Source organism: Malaya genurostris, chromosome 3 (assembly GCF_030247185.1).
Source record: "Malaya genurostris strain Urasoe2022 chromosome 3, Malgen_1.1, whole genome shotgun sequence".
NCBI classification, from domain to species: domain Eukaryota; kingdom Metazoa; phylum Arthropoda; class Insecta; order Diptera; family Culicidae; genus Malaya; species Malaya genurostris.
In genome coordinates this window covers 226,410,183-226,429,773 of record NC_080572.1, presented here as the reverse complement: position 1 = coordinate 226,429,773, position 19,591 = coordinate 226,410,183, and the positions used below count along the sequence as shown (strand labels likewise).

At 36.6% G+C, this 19,591-nt stretch overlaps 1 protein-coding gene across 2 annotated transcripts in view; it reads right to left on the bottom strand.

The window, feature by feature from the left end:
• Positions 1 to 2,880: 2,880 nt before the first annotated feature.
• Positions 2,881 to 19,591, bottom strand: part of LOC131438005 (ras-related protein Rap-2a-like) — a 39,669-nt gene continuing 22,958 nt past the window's right edge. For both annotated transcript variants that reach the window (XM_058607743.1, XM_058607742.1), the window contains exons 2-3: positions 3,672 to 4,175; positions 2,881 to 3,605 (exon numbers count right to left, since the gene is read on the bottom strand). In XM_058607743.1, coding sequence (XP_058463726.1) covers positions 3,270 to 3,605; positions 3,672 to 4,064 — 729 coding nt within the window. In that variant the 5' untranslated portion in view covers positions 4,065 to 4,175 and the 3' untranslated portion in view covers positions 2,881 to 3,269. The remainder of the gene's footprint in view (positions 3,606 to 3,671; positions 4,176 to 19,591) is intronic.

The window sequence follows — 19,591 nt, the reverse complement described above, 5'->3', positions numbered from 1 at the left end:
AATTTTTAGTCTTTAAAAAGACTGTTAGTGATTCAGGTAGCCTTGAAAAAGACTGAAGCCTTGAATCAATGAAACTCTAGGTAGCCAGAAAAAATTTCCAGGAGCCAAGAGCTATACGCGTGCGGTGCGAACAACTGTTCAACACCGACTGCTGTCTCCTTTTTTGTGCACTGGGAACATATAAGAAGATTTCCAGACAACAGGAAATACTCCAGTCGTGAGTGACTGTTGAAACAACTGACATAAGGGTGTTGAAATACCACTGAAACATTTCTTCAAGACGACAGCGGGGATGCCATCGGATCCAGGAGAATATGAAGACTTCATTTTAGCGATAGCCTTTTGTGCAGAGCTAATATCAATATTGATTAAATTCAACGACTGACTCAAAACAGGAACGTTCCGTATTGCCTGGGAGATTTGATCCGCTGTTAAAATATCTCTAGAAAAACGTGATTAATCCACCTAGCAGTGAGATGATACCTTTTTTTTATCAATACGCATGTGTTTTTGCATGGATATTCTTATGTGTTTTAGTTCTCATGACATTATTTTAATTATCGTCGTTTTAAACGGCAAATTGAGATTTTAATCACTCATTACCCTGTAATGTCGAAACTGCAAATCGTATCGAATTTCAATCTTAACGTGTGACATTCGATTGAACATTCCAAGAGATGTCGAAGTAAGTTCCACTTTAGAGTTTTTCGTCATTATTTATGGTACTTCCAGAGCCTGTATTCAGGAATTAGCATAGCCCAAAATGATTCGAATGGCCATAAATTATTACGCCAAACAATTTACATGAAATTTATACACTCATCATCTGTAATTCCAGAATCGGATAAAATTCACCAATTTTGTATGGGATCTTAAGTCCTGTAATATTTCTTTTTGAAGTTCGATTTGGTCTTTTTTGAGAAAATGATTGAGCTTTGAGAATCGATTCGATACTGGAACCGGAATTCTAAAATCGGTGTAGCCGAAATCAGTTAAATTCACCTGAGCAGTGTGTAGACATCTTTGAGAAACTGTAGTGCGAATTAAAATTTGGGGGTACATTCCGAATCCAAAAACGAATACCGCTCAAACTGAAATAAATTTATTTGGTAATCGACTATCCAAATCTGCAAACCCGATAAACCTGATTAATTTATGTGAAATGAACATTTTTATACTAATCACCCTGCATTTTCTAAACCAAAAGTCGGATCTGACTAAAAAGTAAGAGGTTTTATAGGATTTTAAGACCTCTCATTTGAATCATAGATGATTCTTAGATTTCATTTGAATCTTAGATCGGTTCAGCCATCTACGAGAAAAATTAATTGCATTATTTTAATTTCGTTTCACATATCATCCTGTGGTTCCGCAATCAGAAGTCGGATCCAAACGTAATTCAGGAACCTTGTTTGGGAGTATACGACTTTTCATATGAATCTGAGTTTGTAGAAAACGGTTTAACCATCTCCGAGAAAATTGAGTGAAATTATTTGTCACACACGCATTTGCTGATCTCGACGAACTGATTCAAATGGTATATGGTCATGTTCTTCCAGCATTTATTGCTGTAAATAGTTTAAATCAATATAATTATGGAATTACTTCCAACTCGATAATGCTGGTATCATCTGGTTTACATATGCCATATTCGAAAGATTATGTTGCCAAAAATGAACCGTGCTAAAATTGGTCCGAGGCAAATTGTCATAAAAAAGGATGCTGTACACAGTCTTTTTGGTACTTAGAAACAATTATATGTAACAGTATAAAAAATCGTGTTTCATGTTGCTCCCAAGCATTGCTTTTTCATACAGCGCTCAAAATTCCTTCTACTGGAATAAGGCTTACACAAAAATATCGATATCTCCGTTAAAAATGGACGGATTTTAACAATCTATGGCTTGTTGGATAGGTATTACCGAGCGAAATCTAAGTCTAGAAACATATTCTGTTTTCAAGGTCAAATGTGACAGATACTGCCAAAAAACTGAAAATTTTGACATAAAACTTCGTATAACTCAAAAAGTAAACATCCGATCTCAAAACCATTCAATAGCGTTCTGGGTGACGGGGAGACCTTTCATTTGCGACTAGTTTGATCAAAATCGGTCCAGCCATCTCTGAGATCTCGACCTCTTAGTTGACAACACACATACAGACACACACACACACACACACAGACATTTGCTCAGTTCATCGAGCTGAATCGATTGGTATATGACATTCGGCCCTCCGGGCCTCGGAAAATTTTTCGAAAGTTTGAGCGAATTCTATACCTATTTTTTATATATATAAAAAAAGGTAAAAAAAAACCAGAAAATTCTTCATAAACATGTAGCAGATTTCTTGCAAGCTATAAGTCGGTTGATCTTTGTAGTACATAGACGAAGGAAGATGTAGCTCTTTCCTTTGCTCATTAGCGTGCTTCCAGAACGACTTTGGGTTAGATTTAAATTTCCTCTGCACACTTCGCAAATAGTTGGCATAACATCGTTTGGCTGTCTTTTCATAAACTATATTTATTTCCAAATAGTTTTACCTGAGCAAAAAACCACCTTTCTTGGAATATTTCCTTAGAGCTATTCTTTTAAACCTTTTAATTTTCGTAGCTCTGCGGATTACCACGGTGCTTGTGTCTCTACTATGCGAGTTTCTAATAATAAGAGACACGGACGAATTTTGTTCACCACCACCTCACATGAGCAGACAATTTTGATCTCAACAAATTGAGCCGAATTTGAAGTGACCTCTGGCAATTAAAACACTAATTGCAACCGATGTGAAGCTACTCTTGTTTGAATCTGGATTATTTCTTTTATCAATTAACATATACATTTATTTCTATGAATATTTCTTTATTTTTAATATAAGTATTGGTGTAAAATCTTCATAAAAATTCCATGTATCTCATTGTGTTTCAGGTTGCACAGGTAAGAAAATTTGCCTACAGACATTGAATGGAAACAATAATCAACATAAACATTCATCGAATTTGATTCACGTTTACAAAGGTCTTCTAACATGTGACATGATTTGTATGATAATAAAACTGTTCTCAACATTAAACTTTTTTTTACGAATATTCAAGTCAAAAAGTGTTTCATCCAGTCGTTGGTACTTAGAGGTCGCATATTTTCCGGTTATCCAAGCTATCGTTGTTTCGATCTGCCTACGATACAATCAGTTCCATTTATTGTGCATTCTTTAGAACGGCTCCCCTACGCATTCCATCCCAATTATCCTTAAGAAAGGGGAATCACCACAGTCTACTGAACCGAGCAAGAATGCCGCTTAAGGTAGTACTTTGCCGAGTTAACTCCTTTGAAACTCGGACTACCAACACCGTAGCTTGGCAGCGATTTTCTTCTCCTTCGTACAGCTGGACTTAAATTATATTCGATGTTCGCCTGGCGCAGAAGTTGTTTGAAAACAGTCAGTATTCCATCGTTGTTCTTGGCTGAACATTCTGCATAGCCACAGCCCCATTCCAGTGTAGCCTTAGCTTGAGCTGATCTCTGAGAAATTTGACGTTCTTCTTCCAGGACGTCGCACTTGTTGCCAACCACCACGATGGGGACGAACAGACCTCGTGCCTCGACAATCTGACAAGTCAAAGTAACAAATTGAAAGGGAAAACTATACATTGAATAGCATATCTTTTCAGTTACCTGTTCTCTCAATCGTTCCACTTCGTGCCATGTTTCCTCGTCGTCAACCGCGTAGACCAGGATGAACGCATTACTTGTGTTGATAGAAAGAGCTCTCATGGCCGGAAATTGGTACGATCCGGAAGTATCCAGTATGTCTAATGTCAGACAGGACCCGTCCGGCAGTTCGTACTCTCCTCGGTGCATTTCTTCTATCGTTTGCTTGTACCGCGAGAGATACTTTTCGTACAGAAACTGCGAAATGATAGACGATTTTCCCACCCGGGCCGCTCCCAGCATCGTCACCCGGTGACATTCCTTCTTCGGAGTCACCGGTTCGCACTCGTTGGTCCCTTTGGCCGACTTGCTGCTCGCCAGCGAAGGGATGCGGAGCCTGTGGCAGGTTCCGGGCATTGTTTGTGTAAGAGCAATTTTTCTGTCTTTTGTCTCCTCCAGTGAATTGAAATTTAATTCCGATCGGAAAGCTCCTGCTCACTGTCGGTCCCGTTAGGCGTGGTAGATGAACTGGAAGATAACAATAAAAAGTAATATTATTATTACTTTCAATAAGCATTGCTCTCAAGGTTTATTGCCAGCTAAACTTTGTAAAACACAAATGCAATTGACTCTAATAATGAATGTTCTAGAAAGTATCAAATCAACATCGAATTTATTCGGCTTCTGTTTCTTATGATATGCATGAGAAGCACTAACTATCCGTATCGAATTTGATTTGAAATATTATTTTTCAAAGGATGCAAAATGTACTATAAGGCCCAAAGCTCCGTATAGAAAAAGTTGAAGTAAAATAAATTTTACCATGCACACTTGGTGTATTGCCGCATTCATTTCATCCAGCACAATATCTGAATTATCTGTCCTATCTGCTCGCTTTTTATGTAAATTGAATCTGTAAAGAGGAGCTATCTATGAAACGGTTTCAGCAAACGATTTTTTATTACAAAGTTTCAAAATCGAACTTCAAATTCATTCGGAGGTACACCTCGCTCTGTCTTTCTTTTGAAGCGCATTTTCTCTAATTGTAGAGTCCGTTCACATGATAACAAACCTCTTTTTTAATCCACCCAATGCACAGTGGGGACAAAACGATCAAAAACGCGACTTTGTTCAATAATTTTATAAAAACTTGAGCAAATATTTTCAAAATTAATATTTCTTATGCAAAATTTTTCTGTTGAATCGATTTATGGTAATAGTTAGAAGATCCGCAAAATTCACTATCATGCCTTTTTTCTCAGATTCCTCTTTTTTCTGACTTTACTTTGAAAACCAACTGTGAAACTCAGTAAAAAATTCAATTCCACCAATCGGAAGGTATTCCTGACATGCTCATAAGTGAGATAAATGGTTTGTTTTTAATAAGATTGACCGCAAACAACTGTATTCTGTTTTACCCCCTGTTCTACTGATCGGTGTTTCGACCAATTTTGGTTAAACAAGACAGTTCTATGTTTCGCATATAACCTCAAATAATAATTTACAGATAGTGTTCATGATCGCATGCTTCGTGCTACATCGTTTTACCCCAATTTTCCAACAAATATAATTTTATGTTGAATTCAGATTTACAATCCCGAAGCAGATCCAATATGACCTACCAATATTGGTTCATATCACGTGCAAAACATCTGTGATCCAATTAAACACAAAGGGAATGACAGTACTAACCTGTTTAACCCGTTTTACACCAATTTAATTCATAAGTCGTATTTCTGGTGAAACTTTCTTTCGCATACCGAAAGCAGGCTGATTGCGGTTGGTGAAAATCGATTAATATTACGAAGAAAGACCTAAAAATAGGATTACAAATAAATTCAATGACCGCACGAATCTTGTTATACCGTTTTACCCCAATTATCCTTTAACTGAGTCTTAAGATTTTGCTCCACATTGAATTCATTCGTGATCCAATTTTCAGGCCTTTCTTCGTGATATCAATCGATTTTCATCAACCGCAATCAGCCTGCTTTCGGTATGCGAGAGAAAGTTTAACCAGAAATACGACTTTTGATATAAATTGGGGTAAAACGGGTTAAACAGGCTAGTACTGTCATTCACATTATGTTTAATTGGATCACAGATGTTTTGCACGTTATATGAACCATTATTGATAGATCGCATTGGATCTGCTTTTGGATTGTAGATCATATTTCAACTGAATATTATAATTAGAAAAGAAATGGGCTAAAACGGTGCAACGAATTTTCTGCTGTTAATAAAACTATATGCAATCGATTTGTTAAACTTTCTTATATCGGAAACACTCTATTCGCTCTTCTGCAAGTTCTTCGGTTTCATGTTATATAGTTAAGCTTGAATACAATGCAGTATAAAAAGGGAACTTGGGGTAAAATGAACATGATAGCGTTTCGTGCGGTCCTTCTAAATACATGGAATCGATTTTACTGACCTTTTTACACCAAAAAAGTGCTTTGTAGTCAGCTGTATCATGTCTCCAAAAAAATCGTCGCGTTTTTGGTCCATGTTTCACCACTGTGGAATGGTGTAATGATTCATTTCTCATAAACGTTTTATCTTTTTTAAATAAATTTAAAAAAAGTACAGAATTCGCTCAAACTTCAGACAAATTATCTTAGGCCCTGGAGGGCCGAGTGCCATATACCAATCAATTCAGTTCGACGAACTTAACAAATGTCCGTGTATGTGTGTTGTTAACAAAGAGGTCGAGATCTTGGAGATGACTGGACCAATTTTTATCAAATTAGTCGCAAATTAAAGATTGCTTCGTCAGCCTGAACGCTATTGAATATTTTTGAGATCGAATGTTAACTTTTCGAGTTATAAGATTTCACACGGAAATAGTTATCCAACAAAATTGTTAAAATTCGTCAACTTTTATCGTAGATATCATAATTTTTAGGTAAGCGATTTTCCTCCTAGTTTTGAACGTTGTATGAAAAAGCGATGCTTGGGAGCAAAGTGAAACACGATTTTTAATACTGTTGTATGCAATTGTTTTTGAACACAAAATAGGCTGCATACAGCAACTTTTCTCGTGACATTCATTCAGCTCGACGAACTGAGCAAATGACCCTGTGTGTATGTTTGTGTCTGTATGTGTTTTGTCAACAAAGAGGTCAAGATCTCAGATATGACTTGACCGATTTTGATCAAACTAGTCGCAAATGAAGGACCACCTTGTAGGGCTGAAGTCTCTGAAAAGTTCTTGAGATCGGATGCATGCTTTTTGAGTTATGTTTTAGTTAGTTTTATGACAAAATTTTCAGTTTTTTGACAATATCTATTACAATTTCCCTTGTAAACAAAATATGTTTCGAGAATTAAATTTTACACGGTAATAACTATCCAACAAGCCATAGTTTGTTACAATCCGTCTATTTTTAACGGAGATATCGATATTCTTTGTATAATCAACTTTTCCCCCTATTCCAGTTCACAGTGGTCCCGATTACACCAAAACGCGTTTTTGTTAGAGCTTTAGAGGTTGATTTTGAGCCTAAATTCATTCAGAAGAATTTTTGATTGGAATTGCTCCCTACTTTTGATATAATTGAAGTTGTCAGTAATTCTTATAAAAGTGAGGTTAAAGTTATAATTTGTCTTTATAGCGTGATAGGGAATTTATTTCTTCAGGTAAGTTGTAGGTCACATTAAAGATGGATTGGTGTCGAGATATGAAGCATTGTTTATCGGAGGTCCTAAAATGTAGTTTTACCTTTTTACCGTTTCACCATTTTTATAAATATAAGAAAATCGATATAGAGATCGATCAAACTTTGGAAAACGAACTAAGCAAATATCGGTGTGTATGTATGTATGTGCAACATAAAGAGGCATGAATCTCAGAGATGACAGTACCGATTTTGACCAAACTATTTCAACTAGTCTCCCTCTTAAAATCTACACAATCGATTATTTTCCAAGATATAGACATTTTTATGTCAAAATTTGCGTTTTTGCATTGCAATCACAGTAAAAACCGACTTTTTAACTGTTATATATCATTCGACTCAGCTCGACGAAATTGGAAAATGTCTGTGTGTGAACCGATTTTCACAAACTAAGATTCAAATGAAAGGTCTCATAGTCCCATAGCCTGCTATTGAATTTCATCCCGATCTGGCTACCGGCTCCGGAGATATAGGATGATTTGCACAAAAAAAATATGTACTCACTCTTTGCAGAAATGGCTGAGCCGATTTTCACAAACTTAGATTAAAATAAAAGTTCTTATGGTCCCATAGCCTGCTATTGAATTTCATTTGGATCCGACTTCCGGTTACATGGTAATATGTGAAAATTAGAGAAAAAGTGTGCAATCAATTTTCTCTGAAACAGCTCAACCGATTTTCACAAACTAAGATTCTAATGAGATGTCTTACAGATTCCTACAAATTTCTAGAAGATTTTATCCAGATCCGACTTCCGGCTCCGGAACCAAAGCGTGATAAGTGGAAAGTTACGAATTTCATTAGTATTTTTTCACAAACTATGGTCAAAAACAGGTACATATTCCATAAAACTGTCTGATAAATTCTTCTAGTTTGCATAGCTTGTTAGTTTGTGGGCATAAAAGCTTAATTCGACCCTACTGGTCTCCCTTTTCCTGTTCCGGAAGCACCGAAAATGGTGCAGAAAAACATAAAAAAATAGATTTCTCTGCGATTTTTGAGCCGATTTTCACATGTTTTGATTTGAATTAAAGCTCATATTATATTTATAGCTACTGTAAAATTTCATCCGGATCCGACTTCCGGTTCCGCAGTTACAGGGCAATGAGTGTCAACGTTTTCATATCGCCATATAGAATGACAATAAGAACCACACCGAAAGAATAAGAAAACAAAAAACAAACTAAGCGTGCTTAGTTCTATTTCGTACACGCTATGAAGAAATCGAAACGGTTACGGATGTCTGCTTCTAGTGTGTAATATTGGTAAAAGACGGTGCTGCGGTTGATAAAAATTATAGATATTATTTGATCAGTACGACCGAAAAAAATAAACGAATGTCAATGAATTCAATTTTTTTTTGAAAAAATATGAAATATTTACATCCGGTAGTGCAGTGATACATATGTAGAAGTTACAGAAACGCAGGTTCGCTTCGTTTGTTAGATTTCGTTTAATTGATTTATTCGAAATAGAACATGGTTCAAAACTGTTCCAATTTTTAGGTCATATTTGTTGCTGGCAAACAAACCAACTTCAGCTATTCCGGTCATCTGAATCCGGTTCCGGAAGAAGTGAAAAAGTGATTAAAAACTGCAAAAAGAATCTCACTCACTTTTCTTCAAGATGGCCAAATCGATTTTCACAAATTTATAGGTTCAAAGGAAAAGTCTTAGAGTTTCATACGGAATTCCTAAGCTTGTTGTGGATACTACATCCGTTTCCGGAACTACAGAGTAAACAGGGTTTGTTGAGTTTGTTAGATTAGGTTCGAACAAACTTTCCTATTTCTATTAAATGAACAGTTGTTCTAGCGAATTCCAAGCGAATGATGTTATGAGTAATATGAGAAAGGCATCATTACACCACTAGGTGCATTAAAACAGGTTTCTACAATATCTGTCACAATTGACCTTCAAAACTAAATGTGGTTGAAAACAAAATTTAGATATATTGTAAGAATTCGTCAGCTATTCACGGAGATATCGATTTTTTGTGTTATTGAATTTTTGGCACAGTAGTTAGGGTTTTGAACAAAGCACGACAAAACGACACTTGGAATCACAATTAGACACAAATTTCAACACAATCATTTATAAGTGATTGAAAAATTGAATACAGTACTCTTCAGCATACTATTTTGGCTCAATTTGTTTTCAGCATGGCTCCATTTTGGCAACCTAATTGTTGATTGTTCGACTATTACGTGTTAAACCTTGTATTGGAATTTCTGCATTATCTTCGAATTTAAAGTGACCCATACACTTTTATAATTAAATTGATTGTAACTGCCTTCAAACTACAACCACTGAAAAAACGAAATTTTTTTATCACTCAAATATATTTAAAAAATATGTACATGTATTGAAATTTTCCTGATAAATTTGAATAAATTTTAGGTCCTGATTATTTTGATAAAGCAACCGATGAACAGTTTTTCTAGTTACAATTTTTGGGAGACAAACGAATATTGATGCATTTGGATCGATAAAAAGGTATTATGTCACTGTTAGGTGGATTTAACCCGACTATTTTTTATCAGATCCGACTTCTGATTCAGGAAATATAGGGTGATTAGTGTAAAAATGTGAATTTTACATTAATCAATAGGTTTTATCGGTGGCTTATAGATTTTGATAGTCGATGACCAAATAAACTTATTTAAGTTTTATCGGTATATGATTTCTCAAAGATGGCAACACTGATTTTTATAAATTTCGAATGAAATGAAATGATTTGCTATCACTCAGGTGATTTTTACTAACTTCGGCACCGATTTCCGAATTCCGGTTCCGGTAGAAAATGGTCTGATGTCTTGATACTCATTTCTTGAATCAGACACTCAACTCTAGTGTATCATATGTCATTTTCTGATTTGCATTTCAACTTCATTATGAGCATACCATAAATTCTGAGACTGATGGATATTCATTGGTGAATGTCTCTCTCTTACGTTTCTGTGATAGCTTTTTCGATGTTTTTTTATTTCAGTGTTGTTTTCATCAAACTTTTTCCAATCTGTTTTTCTCATCAGATACTGATAAAACCTATTTATTGAATAATATTGATCCGCGAAACTAAAGATGCTCAAGTGGCGGAAACTGAGAATTTACCGCCCTAAAATTCAACGATGTTAACCTGTTAACCGAAGCGCCGTCTGCATGTCATTGTCGGTGTTGACGGATTTCTATGGAATGTGTGAAAGTTTACAAGTTGATCGTGTCATTCAGACAGACGGACCCATTCGCGAGTGTTTTGCCTTTCTCTATAGAAAGGTATTAGAATTGCTGGAAAAACCGACTTTCGAACGGAGCCTCGGAGACCCATAGTGTTATATACCATTTTTATTTTATTCTTTTAGTGGTCTTGTTTCATCTCGCGTTGCTGACAGCAGAACATGCCGGAGAAAAGGGATACTGGTGAGATCTTTCCTTGGAGATATTTTATATTTTTCTTACTTATATTTCTCTTGAGTATCGAAAATCAGGTTTTGTTGAGATCATATTGTTTACAAAAACATATCCGGATCTCTATCCCTCCCTATTAACAAATCTCCCATCCCGTGATGCTCGTGGAGATACAGTGGTATCCGCGAGCTCTAGAAACAACGAGTATCGGACTAACATTCCTTCCTTTCCTTCAGTAGCACAGCCTTTGGTCGTAGCCGGCGTCGTTTTTGATCGTTTATTGAAATGTTAGGAGTGAGTGGGTATGTACAGTGAAAATGATTTGCTTCTCCCAAGCTTCATTTTCTTGGTTCATTGTACATTTCCACTCATTCGGTCAATCACGAAGTGCAACTACGGGCGATCTACTTCAGCTCAGCTCAGATACTGCTAAAACCTTGAACAAGCTGAAGCTGGCTCTAAGTCTTAACCAGGAAAAAATTATCTTTTGCAACGTTCACATGGCTTTAAAAACAATCTTTACCATTTGTTCCGAGTTGCAAGGTTTCGATATTTCTATAATGAAATTGTTTAAAAAAATCGGAACATCTTTAGTTTCGTCTAACGATATGAATGTAGATTCAATTACCCTGTTTATTACATTTATCGGTCCAGTCATCTCTGTCTGTCTGTCGGCAACCATGGTACTGTGCTTCAACTGTCCTTCAATATAATCGATTTTCTCAGATGGATTTGTTTGCAGTAAGTCTTTGCCTTCACCCACTTTTATCGTTGTTATCTTCTACTCTTGTAAGATGACAATTCAATTCAAAGTATGAGTATCACTTTAGAGGGTAAGTGTATTCGGTTTTCAAATTAGGTAGGGATAATTTTCAATAGAACTAAAGAGAAAAATATTGTGTTGCATATTTTAAATTTGCTTGAAAATTTTTGAAGAAAAAACAATCGAATTGACTTTCTCACAGAAAAACTGAGTACAATGACGATGTAGTCGTTGAAACCGTCCTACCCGCAAATATATAAAAAAAAGTATTTTTCTGAAGGTTCGCCTATTGCTAATCCCTTAATCCGGAAAATTGCAGAATGGTAAGGGATTATTATAAAAACATCCACCATAATCAGTACATGGTGCGTCGAAAAATGTACATACATACTTCGGTGATACTCGTCAAGCAAGCCAGAAATAGATTAAACTTGAGCAATCATGGGAAAAAACGCTCAAAGCTCGATTTGTTTGATCATACATAGAGTGCCATGTAGAAAGCTGAATTAAAATGTGTTTCTGTTTGTTGAAACCATATATCTCATTTGCAGACAAGACAGATGATATACGTAAGAACCTCAATTTTGCCCAAAATCAAAAATGATTTTCTTTCGTTAAAATACAGCTGTTTTGTCTTCGACAAACTTTGCAGAGCTACATAGTTTAATAAAACTATACTCCAGCAAAACATTTATTGCAGAAAAATGTTTTTACAATTACCATTGTCCATTTCAAAACGACTGTATTTAATGTCATCTTTTTTTAATGTTGGAATACACAGAGAGGATTTAATTTGTCATTAGCATCATAGCAGCTAAAACCTGTTCAACTCACTTAGTGAAGTCATGATGTTTTTTCCTGAACGGATCCGGATAAAATTCAATAACAGACCCATGAGACCTTAAGAACTTTCATTTGAAGCTTATACAGTTCGTGGAAAGGGGTTCAGTGTGATAGTCGGCCCTGTGGTTCCCATTTCAAAAATCAATTTTTATAATGATTGCCTACCCTTTCTATAAAGGAAATACAAGTAGACTAAAACAATAAATGAATGAAAATAAACATAACGAATGTTTTTTTTTGTAATTGCGTCGGGGTAGGACTCAAACCCAAATTGTACATAATTTTTGACATAAGCTTCAACCGTAAACCGACAGTTATTGTGAGACAATCGATCCAAAATTATCGTGCAATAAACAAGGCAAACCATAAAACGATTGCATTTTGCATTACTGACTGTTAATTTACGTAGCCATCAGTTGATTTTGAAGTTCCGATTTAGATATCAACAAGATGGCGTCGTGATAGAGGGCCGTAACTAGCTTCCACGCGCGACTCGACGCTTCACGTTCCACGCTCACTCTGACAGAAACCTTAGGGTGCTGTCAGAGTGAGCGCGATCTGCGAAGCGTCGACGCGCGCCTGTGAGCCTGCTACATTCAATAAAAATATCAAATATATCACAGTGAACGCGATGCGATACCAGTGCGTCACATCAAGACACTTCGTATCGCTTAACAAATTGCATTCTTTCTGACAGCTACCTAAGGTTGATGTCAGAGTAAGCGCGGAAGCGAAGCGAATCAATGCGATGTGATGTCGCATAGCATTCACTCTGACAGGTTTGCTTTGATCAAATGCATCTGGTTCGCACGCGCGCCTAAACGCTTCGCGTAACGCTTTCAATCTGACAGCAACCTAAGGCCCAGTAAATCCGAACATCGGACGCATCGTGCAAGAAAGCTTTTGATTGCGTTTCGAGCTTACATAGTGTATCGGTAGAACAAAAGATTGAAGATATACTAAAGCAGAGAGCGGATGTCTGATACTCAGGGGATGGGATATATCGGGGCTGGATTTCCAACCCCGAACATAGAGCCAGAGTTTTTCTGGCCCTAAGAGGCGAATGACCTTAAAGTTATCAAAACAAAAGAATGTTTAACACTCTTTCACACAACCTATCGGTGAGACGCCGGCTCGAAAATGCCTTGTTTGATATTCCTTCGCTCTGTTTCTCTAGCAATACATAATGTAAACATAAAGCTTTTTTTGATCGACGCGGTTGATGCAAATGGTGCAGAATTGTCCGATGACGGGCCGACCGAAGCTCTACGATCGGCCCCATATCGTGCTCAATCGGTCCGATAATCGGGCCAATGATCGGACTTATGCGGGTCGACAAATTTCACTGGGGGGTGAAGCCAGAGAGAAAGCGACACGCGAATGTCAGAGAGAACTCGATGCGTTGCGAAGTGACTAGTGACTGTTCGCATCGCGTTCGCTTGGACATACATGTCATTATTCTGCTGAACTTAAATGAACGGAGGTCGGTCGCGCGACTCCTTGAGATCTCTCTCGTTTTGTTTCGCGTCGCGTGTCACTTTCTCTCTGGCTTCACCCCTAGAGTACAGGATTATTGTCTGTTGACAGAAAGAGACTGTTCAGGGCGGGGCGCGAACTTATGACTTATGAAACTTATGAATTGTAAATCTAGTGTTTTATATCTTGAACTAACAAATCGAATCTTTACTTAGTAGTTTTAGTTTAATCGAATCATTTATTTATAACTCAAAAATATCACATAGTGAAATTATTTCGTATAGTATTTTTGCATTTTTTTTCTTGTACAAGAGTATCACTACAGTACCGCTATTCAAAGTATTGTGCATCATTTACGATTACTTGTTTGCCATCTTTTTGGTAAAGCTCATTAAAAGAAATTCTTTTTCGTTAGTTTCGATGAATGAATCGATTCAATTTCTGGGCATTCCGTAGTATTCGAAGTACCGCTCTGACTCTGCCATAGATCGGAACAGAAGATAATCGGATGGAGTAGTGTCCGCTGAACATGGCGAGTCGGGCAGTACTTCCCATTTCGGTTTTCTTTAAATAAGTTTTCAAAATAAGGTTTTTATTACATCATTGTGTTCATATGTCAGTTTTTCAATCTGTTTCCCTGTTAGATACTGATCATATTAAAGTTTTTACTACTTTAGAAACCTGCATTGTCATGAAGCAAATTTCCTTTGTCGTCACAATCTTTATATTGTAGCCGTTTTTTTCACAATGTCATATCCAAACGCATCAATTGTCGTCTGTATTCGTCACCAGTGATGATTCTACCCGGTTGAGGCAGCTCATAATAAATAACACTCAGTTGATCTTATCAAATACACTTTTACGATTGTCAGGGACAATCCATGTCTTTCAAGTCAGGAACATTTCCATTTTTGAGTCGTGCAAATCACTTTCTGCATATTTTCTCAGCAAGAGCATGTTCACTGTATTCTTCCACTACAATTCGGTGACTTTCCGCGGAACTTTTCATCATTGCGAAGTAAAAACAAGACAAGTCAATGATGATTATACAATTAAAGAAATGTAATGTGATATAAATATTAATAATATAGCGTAATTCCTCTGCAAACGAGATTTTTTTGAAATTTTATTTTTGTATTTTTTATTTGGCTCAAATTTGGCATAAGCCTTATTTATGGCAAAACGAAACAACTTGCATCATCAGTTTGCCTTTTTCATTTTAGCCTTACTTTGAGAAAGGACTAAAAAGAAATCCCTGGAAAATTTTCAATAATATTTATTCCAGAAACGGTATTCGATTAGGTATCCTATGTAATGTTTTAGGACTTTGTAAAAAAATTTAGCAGTGTTGAAAACATGTTTTTGTTTTTATTTTTTATTTAATAACAACACTTAAAATTCTAATATCTCAAGAAACGACGTATTTTTGACGACGTAAAAGTGTGTCTCATTTCTCGGAAGGACAATGTATGGAACACTTGTAGAAATAATTTGATACTATCATTTTGCCGAAGGAAATATGTTGATACATTAAGACGTTTAAAAGTTATGCAATGTTTTTGAGTTTTTTGAAGGTATTTTTAAAATTAATTTAAATAAGTTATAAAAATAACACCCTTCCAATTTTCTCTTAAACGTTTACTTATATTATGACCTTTCAGTAACCGCATAGGATACATTTTTATCGATCTGGCATCTAATGAATATTGATATTTGAAACTTGACAAGTTTTTGATAAAAAAATAATCATAACTTTTTACTGGTAGCTCATATGAAAAAGCTTGGTTAAGTAAAATTGTGCGCAATGATTAGTACAACAACTCTTTTGAAGATAACTTTTCCGTAGAACGTTTCACAAAAAGTTAGAACAACATAAGTGAATTTTCAGGAGCCACCCTACTTTTATTCGGGAAAATTCATGTAACTCTATCAAATGGAAAGCTAGAGAGGTGCTTTCTTCAGCATAGTTGCTCAAAATAAAATTTCTTACAACTTTATGGTACAACAAAATCATTTTTGAGTTAAATTAAGAAAGTTAGATTTCAGATTTCTATCTAAATGAGAACCACCCAAGCAACATTTTTCATCAAAAGGAGCGATGATTACAAACAACTTTTGTGAAGGCACCAATTACAAAAAGCTAATATTTGATAGTTAAAATATTTTTGCCACTCTAATTTCCCGTTTCAGACCTTAGTGCAGTGGTGTACCGAGGAAATTTGGCGCCCGGGGCAAAATAAAAGATTTGCCCCATCCATCGTTAGTTTAGTGAGCTTAACTCCATCTCCGGAAAGATGACTTGGGCGAGCAAAACCTACAATATATCGAAAAATAAAAACAAATCCAAATATTTTGGGATATTTGAATTTCTAATGATATTTATAAAATAAAAAAATCTGAACGTTTTTTTTCTACGGTTCCATATTATTTTCATATAGTCCTTATAATTACCTAAAACATTGCAGAGGATACCAAATCGATCGGACCCACTGTTTCTGAGATATATATTATTGAAAATTTTCACGCGATTTTTTCTTAGTCTCTTAGGTTTAACACTAGAATCCCCAAAACTGATTTCATTTGCAGCTAACAATAATGTTAATTATTAATGATTCACTGATAGTTTCGTGTTCAAAGATACTTAGCTTCTTTTCACCATCCAGACACATGAATATTTTTAAAGATTTCCGCTTGTAGTGAAATGCTTGAAAATGAACATTTATACAAGTGAAGTTGAAAACTTCACTAGAAATCCGAAATCCGAATTTCGCTCCGAGAACGAGTAGCAAAAAAAATGTAGACCTGAGCATGTCGAGTAACGAGAAAACCTCCCCCCCAGTACCAGGGTGTGGTACTGATGGATTTTGAGTTTCTATGGGAACTACATGACTTTTCTCTAGTGCGAGTCATTGTTATTTGATGACTTACGCGACGTTGAATTTAAGCCAGTGAACAGAATCTCCGGTCGCCGGAACTCGTCAAAATCGCATTCATATTGATTCGTCTGCTGATGAAAGAGAAGAGCAACAATCCGAAATGCTACAACTTTAACAAGCTCATTTTACGCTCCCGCTGCGATTTGTGGAACAGTATGAAGTTTTGACGGAGGATTATTGATTTAGCCGGCGTGATATCGATTCGACCGGCAGTTTATTTGGTTGAATTTTGTGTTTCTCAACTACATATAATTATCGACAAACAAGTTCTCGATGGCTTACAAGCTATGGTTTTGATCCGATACGAAATTTAATATGGTGGACCGCATCATTGTTAGCCTCGTGAAAGAATGGGTAAAACATGATCAGAAATATCTCTTGCTTTAGCAAATACCATAACAGTTTTCTTGCTTCATTATTTGAAAAGTATTCCCTGTTATTTGTGCTCATGTTTTGAATATTATATTTTGATTTGCATGGCTTTACTACTATCAGTCAATTGAAAACCATCAAATTTCTCTTCCTTTTTATTGTATATGAGGAAATATTATAAGTCTGTTTATCTATTTATTTATTTCGTGAAGCAATTTACAATGTTAAAATAAATTCTACACATTGGCCCATCAGTCCTTCAACACTTTGATGACCTTTGAAAAAAAAAAAAGATTTGTCAAGGCCTTCAAAATAGGCTTCCGTTTCCGTGCAATGACTTCAGCATACGACGAAATTTTTTTTTCCTGGATAAACCTTTTCAGGTTTGGAAATAGTTAATAGTCACTGGAGGGCAGGTCTGGAGAATACGGGGGATGCTGTATCAATCCGTACCGCAAATCATTCAATTTTTCAGTTCCTTTCATTCATAAATGCGCTGGTGCGTCTTTTCCATAGCTTGATGAAAACTTGAACTCGTCTGACTGATGAATTGTCATGAATCTTGGTATTGGGCCATCTAGAGACTTGTTCTCAACAAAAATTCACGTCTTTTCTGTGAGAGTCCCGGGACTTTTCATTCCATGTAGTACATATATAAAAATTTAATTGCGATCATAAAGAAGGTGATCGAATGCGTTGAGAAATAATGTCACTGATAAAATAAAGCATTGCTACCATTGTGATATTTCATTATGCACGAAATTACTCCAACTACGAACACGGTGCGAAGAACTGTTACTGCGAAATTCAGTAACTGTAACGATTCAGTTACATTGTAGTTGCATTCAATTTTTAAGAGATGCTAATCCGTCATACCAAGACTTTCGTTTTCATTATACAAAATAATAGAAAAAACCATCTAGCGGATGTGTATTTTGCATAAATATTCTCCGGTGATTTTAGTTTTCATGATTTGATTTTTTTGGCGTTCGTCTCAAATAACATAACACCATCGGATTGAAAAGAGAATTTTTATGAAACCATAAAATTATTCCTTTGAATCTCAACGTGTTACAATCAACTGAGCATTCCACGAGATATCCGCTTTAGCATTTTTGGTCATTATTTACGGTACTCCCAGTACCGGTATTCAGGAATAAGGCATAACTTTGTAATTCCAGAATCTGAAGTCGGAATCGGATTAAACTCATCAATATTGTATGTGACCTTAAGTCTTTTAATTTGAATTTCCAGATCGGACGGAACAGAGAGCCTTGTCCCGCCTTAGGGTGGGCCACACCCGCCTTACACATGCCCATTGCATCGCTCGTGGCAGCCCTCCCTCCTGCCAACACTGTGGAGTCAGGCTCTCAGTAGAGCACATCCTCACCTACTGTCCCGAATTCCAAAACCTTAGATCCCAATACAACATTAGCTCCTCTATCCGCAACGCTCTCTCCAACGATCCCGTCTCCGAAACTACCCTAATCCTAAACCAAATTTAGTATCTTCCCCTCCCAACTAAATCCCCCTCAACTACCCCATCCCTCCTCCTCCTCCTTCTCTCTCAGAATCTCGGCGAAGACTCAGCATCCACTGCACGGACCACCCGGACCACCCGGCCGCTGCCGCACACCCAGTCGAGAAATTACACTGCTCCATGGGCGATCCGCGGAGGGGGGGGGGGCGGAATGTCGACCACAGCCCCCTTCTCTTTCAACCACTACACGAACCCCACCTAGATCCAACTTCTACCACCACCGACCACCAGAGCACTGTTTCACTACTATCCGAGGCACGACTCCGCCACCGCGAGAGGCGACCTCTAGAAAGCAATCCGCCACAGATCCAGCACCTAAGCGGCCATCCGCCGGGGGCGCTGCCCTCGGGGATGTTACCCGCGGCCCGAAGCTGTAATGAAGTATGAAGTTTTGACGGAGGATTATTGATTTAGCCGGCGTGATATCGATTCGACCGGCAGTTTATTTGGTTGAATTTTGTGTTTCTCAACTACATATAATTATCGACAAACAAGTTCTCGATGGCTTACAAGCTATGGTTTTGATCCGATACGAAATTTAATATGGTGGACCGCATCATTGTTAGCCTCGTGAAAGAATGGGTAAAACATGATCAGAAATATCTCTTGCTTTAGCAAATACCATAACAGTTTTCTTGCTTCATTATTTGAAAAGTATTCCCTGTTATTTGTGCTCATGTTTTGAATATTATATTTTGATTTGCATGGCTTTACTACTATCAGTCAATTGAAAACCATCAAATTTCTCTTCCTTTTTATTGTATATGAGGAAATATTATAAGTCTGTTTATCTATTTATTTATTTCGTGAAGCAATTTACAATGTTAAAATAAATTCTACACATTGGCCCATCAGTCCTTCAACACTTTGATGACCTTTGAAAAAAAAAAAGATTTGTCAAGGCCTTCAAAATAGGCTTCCGTTTCCGTG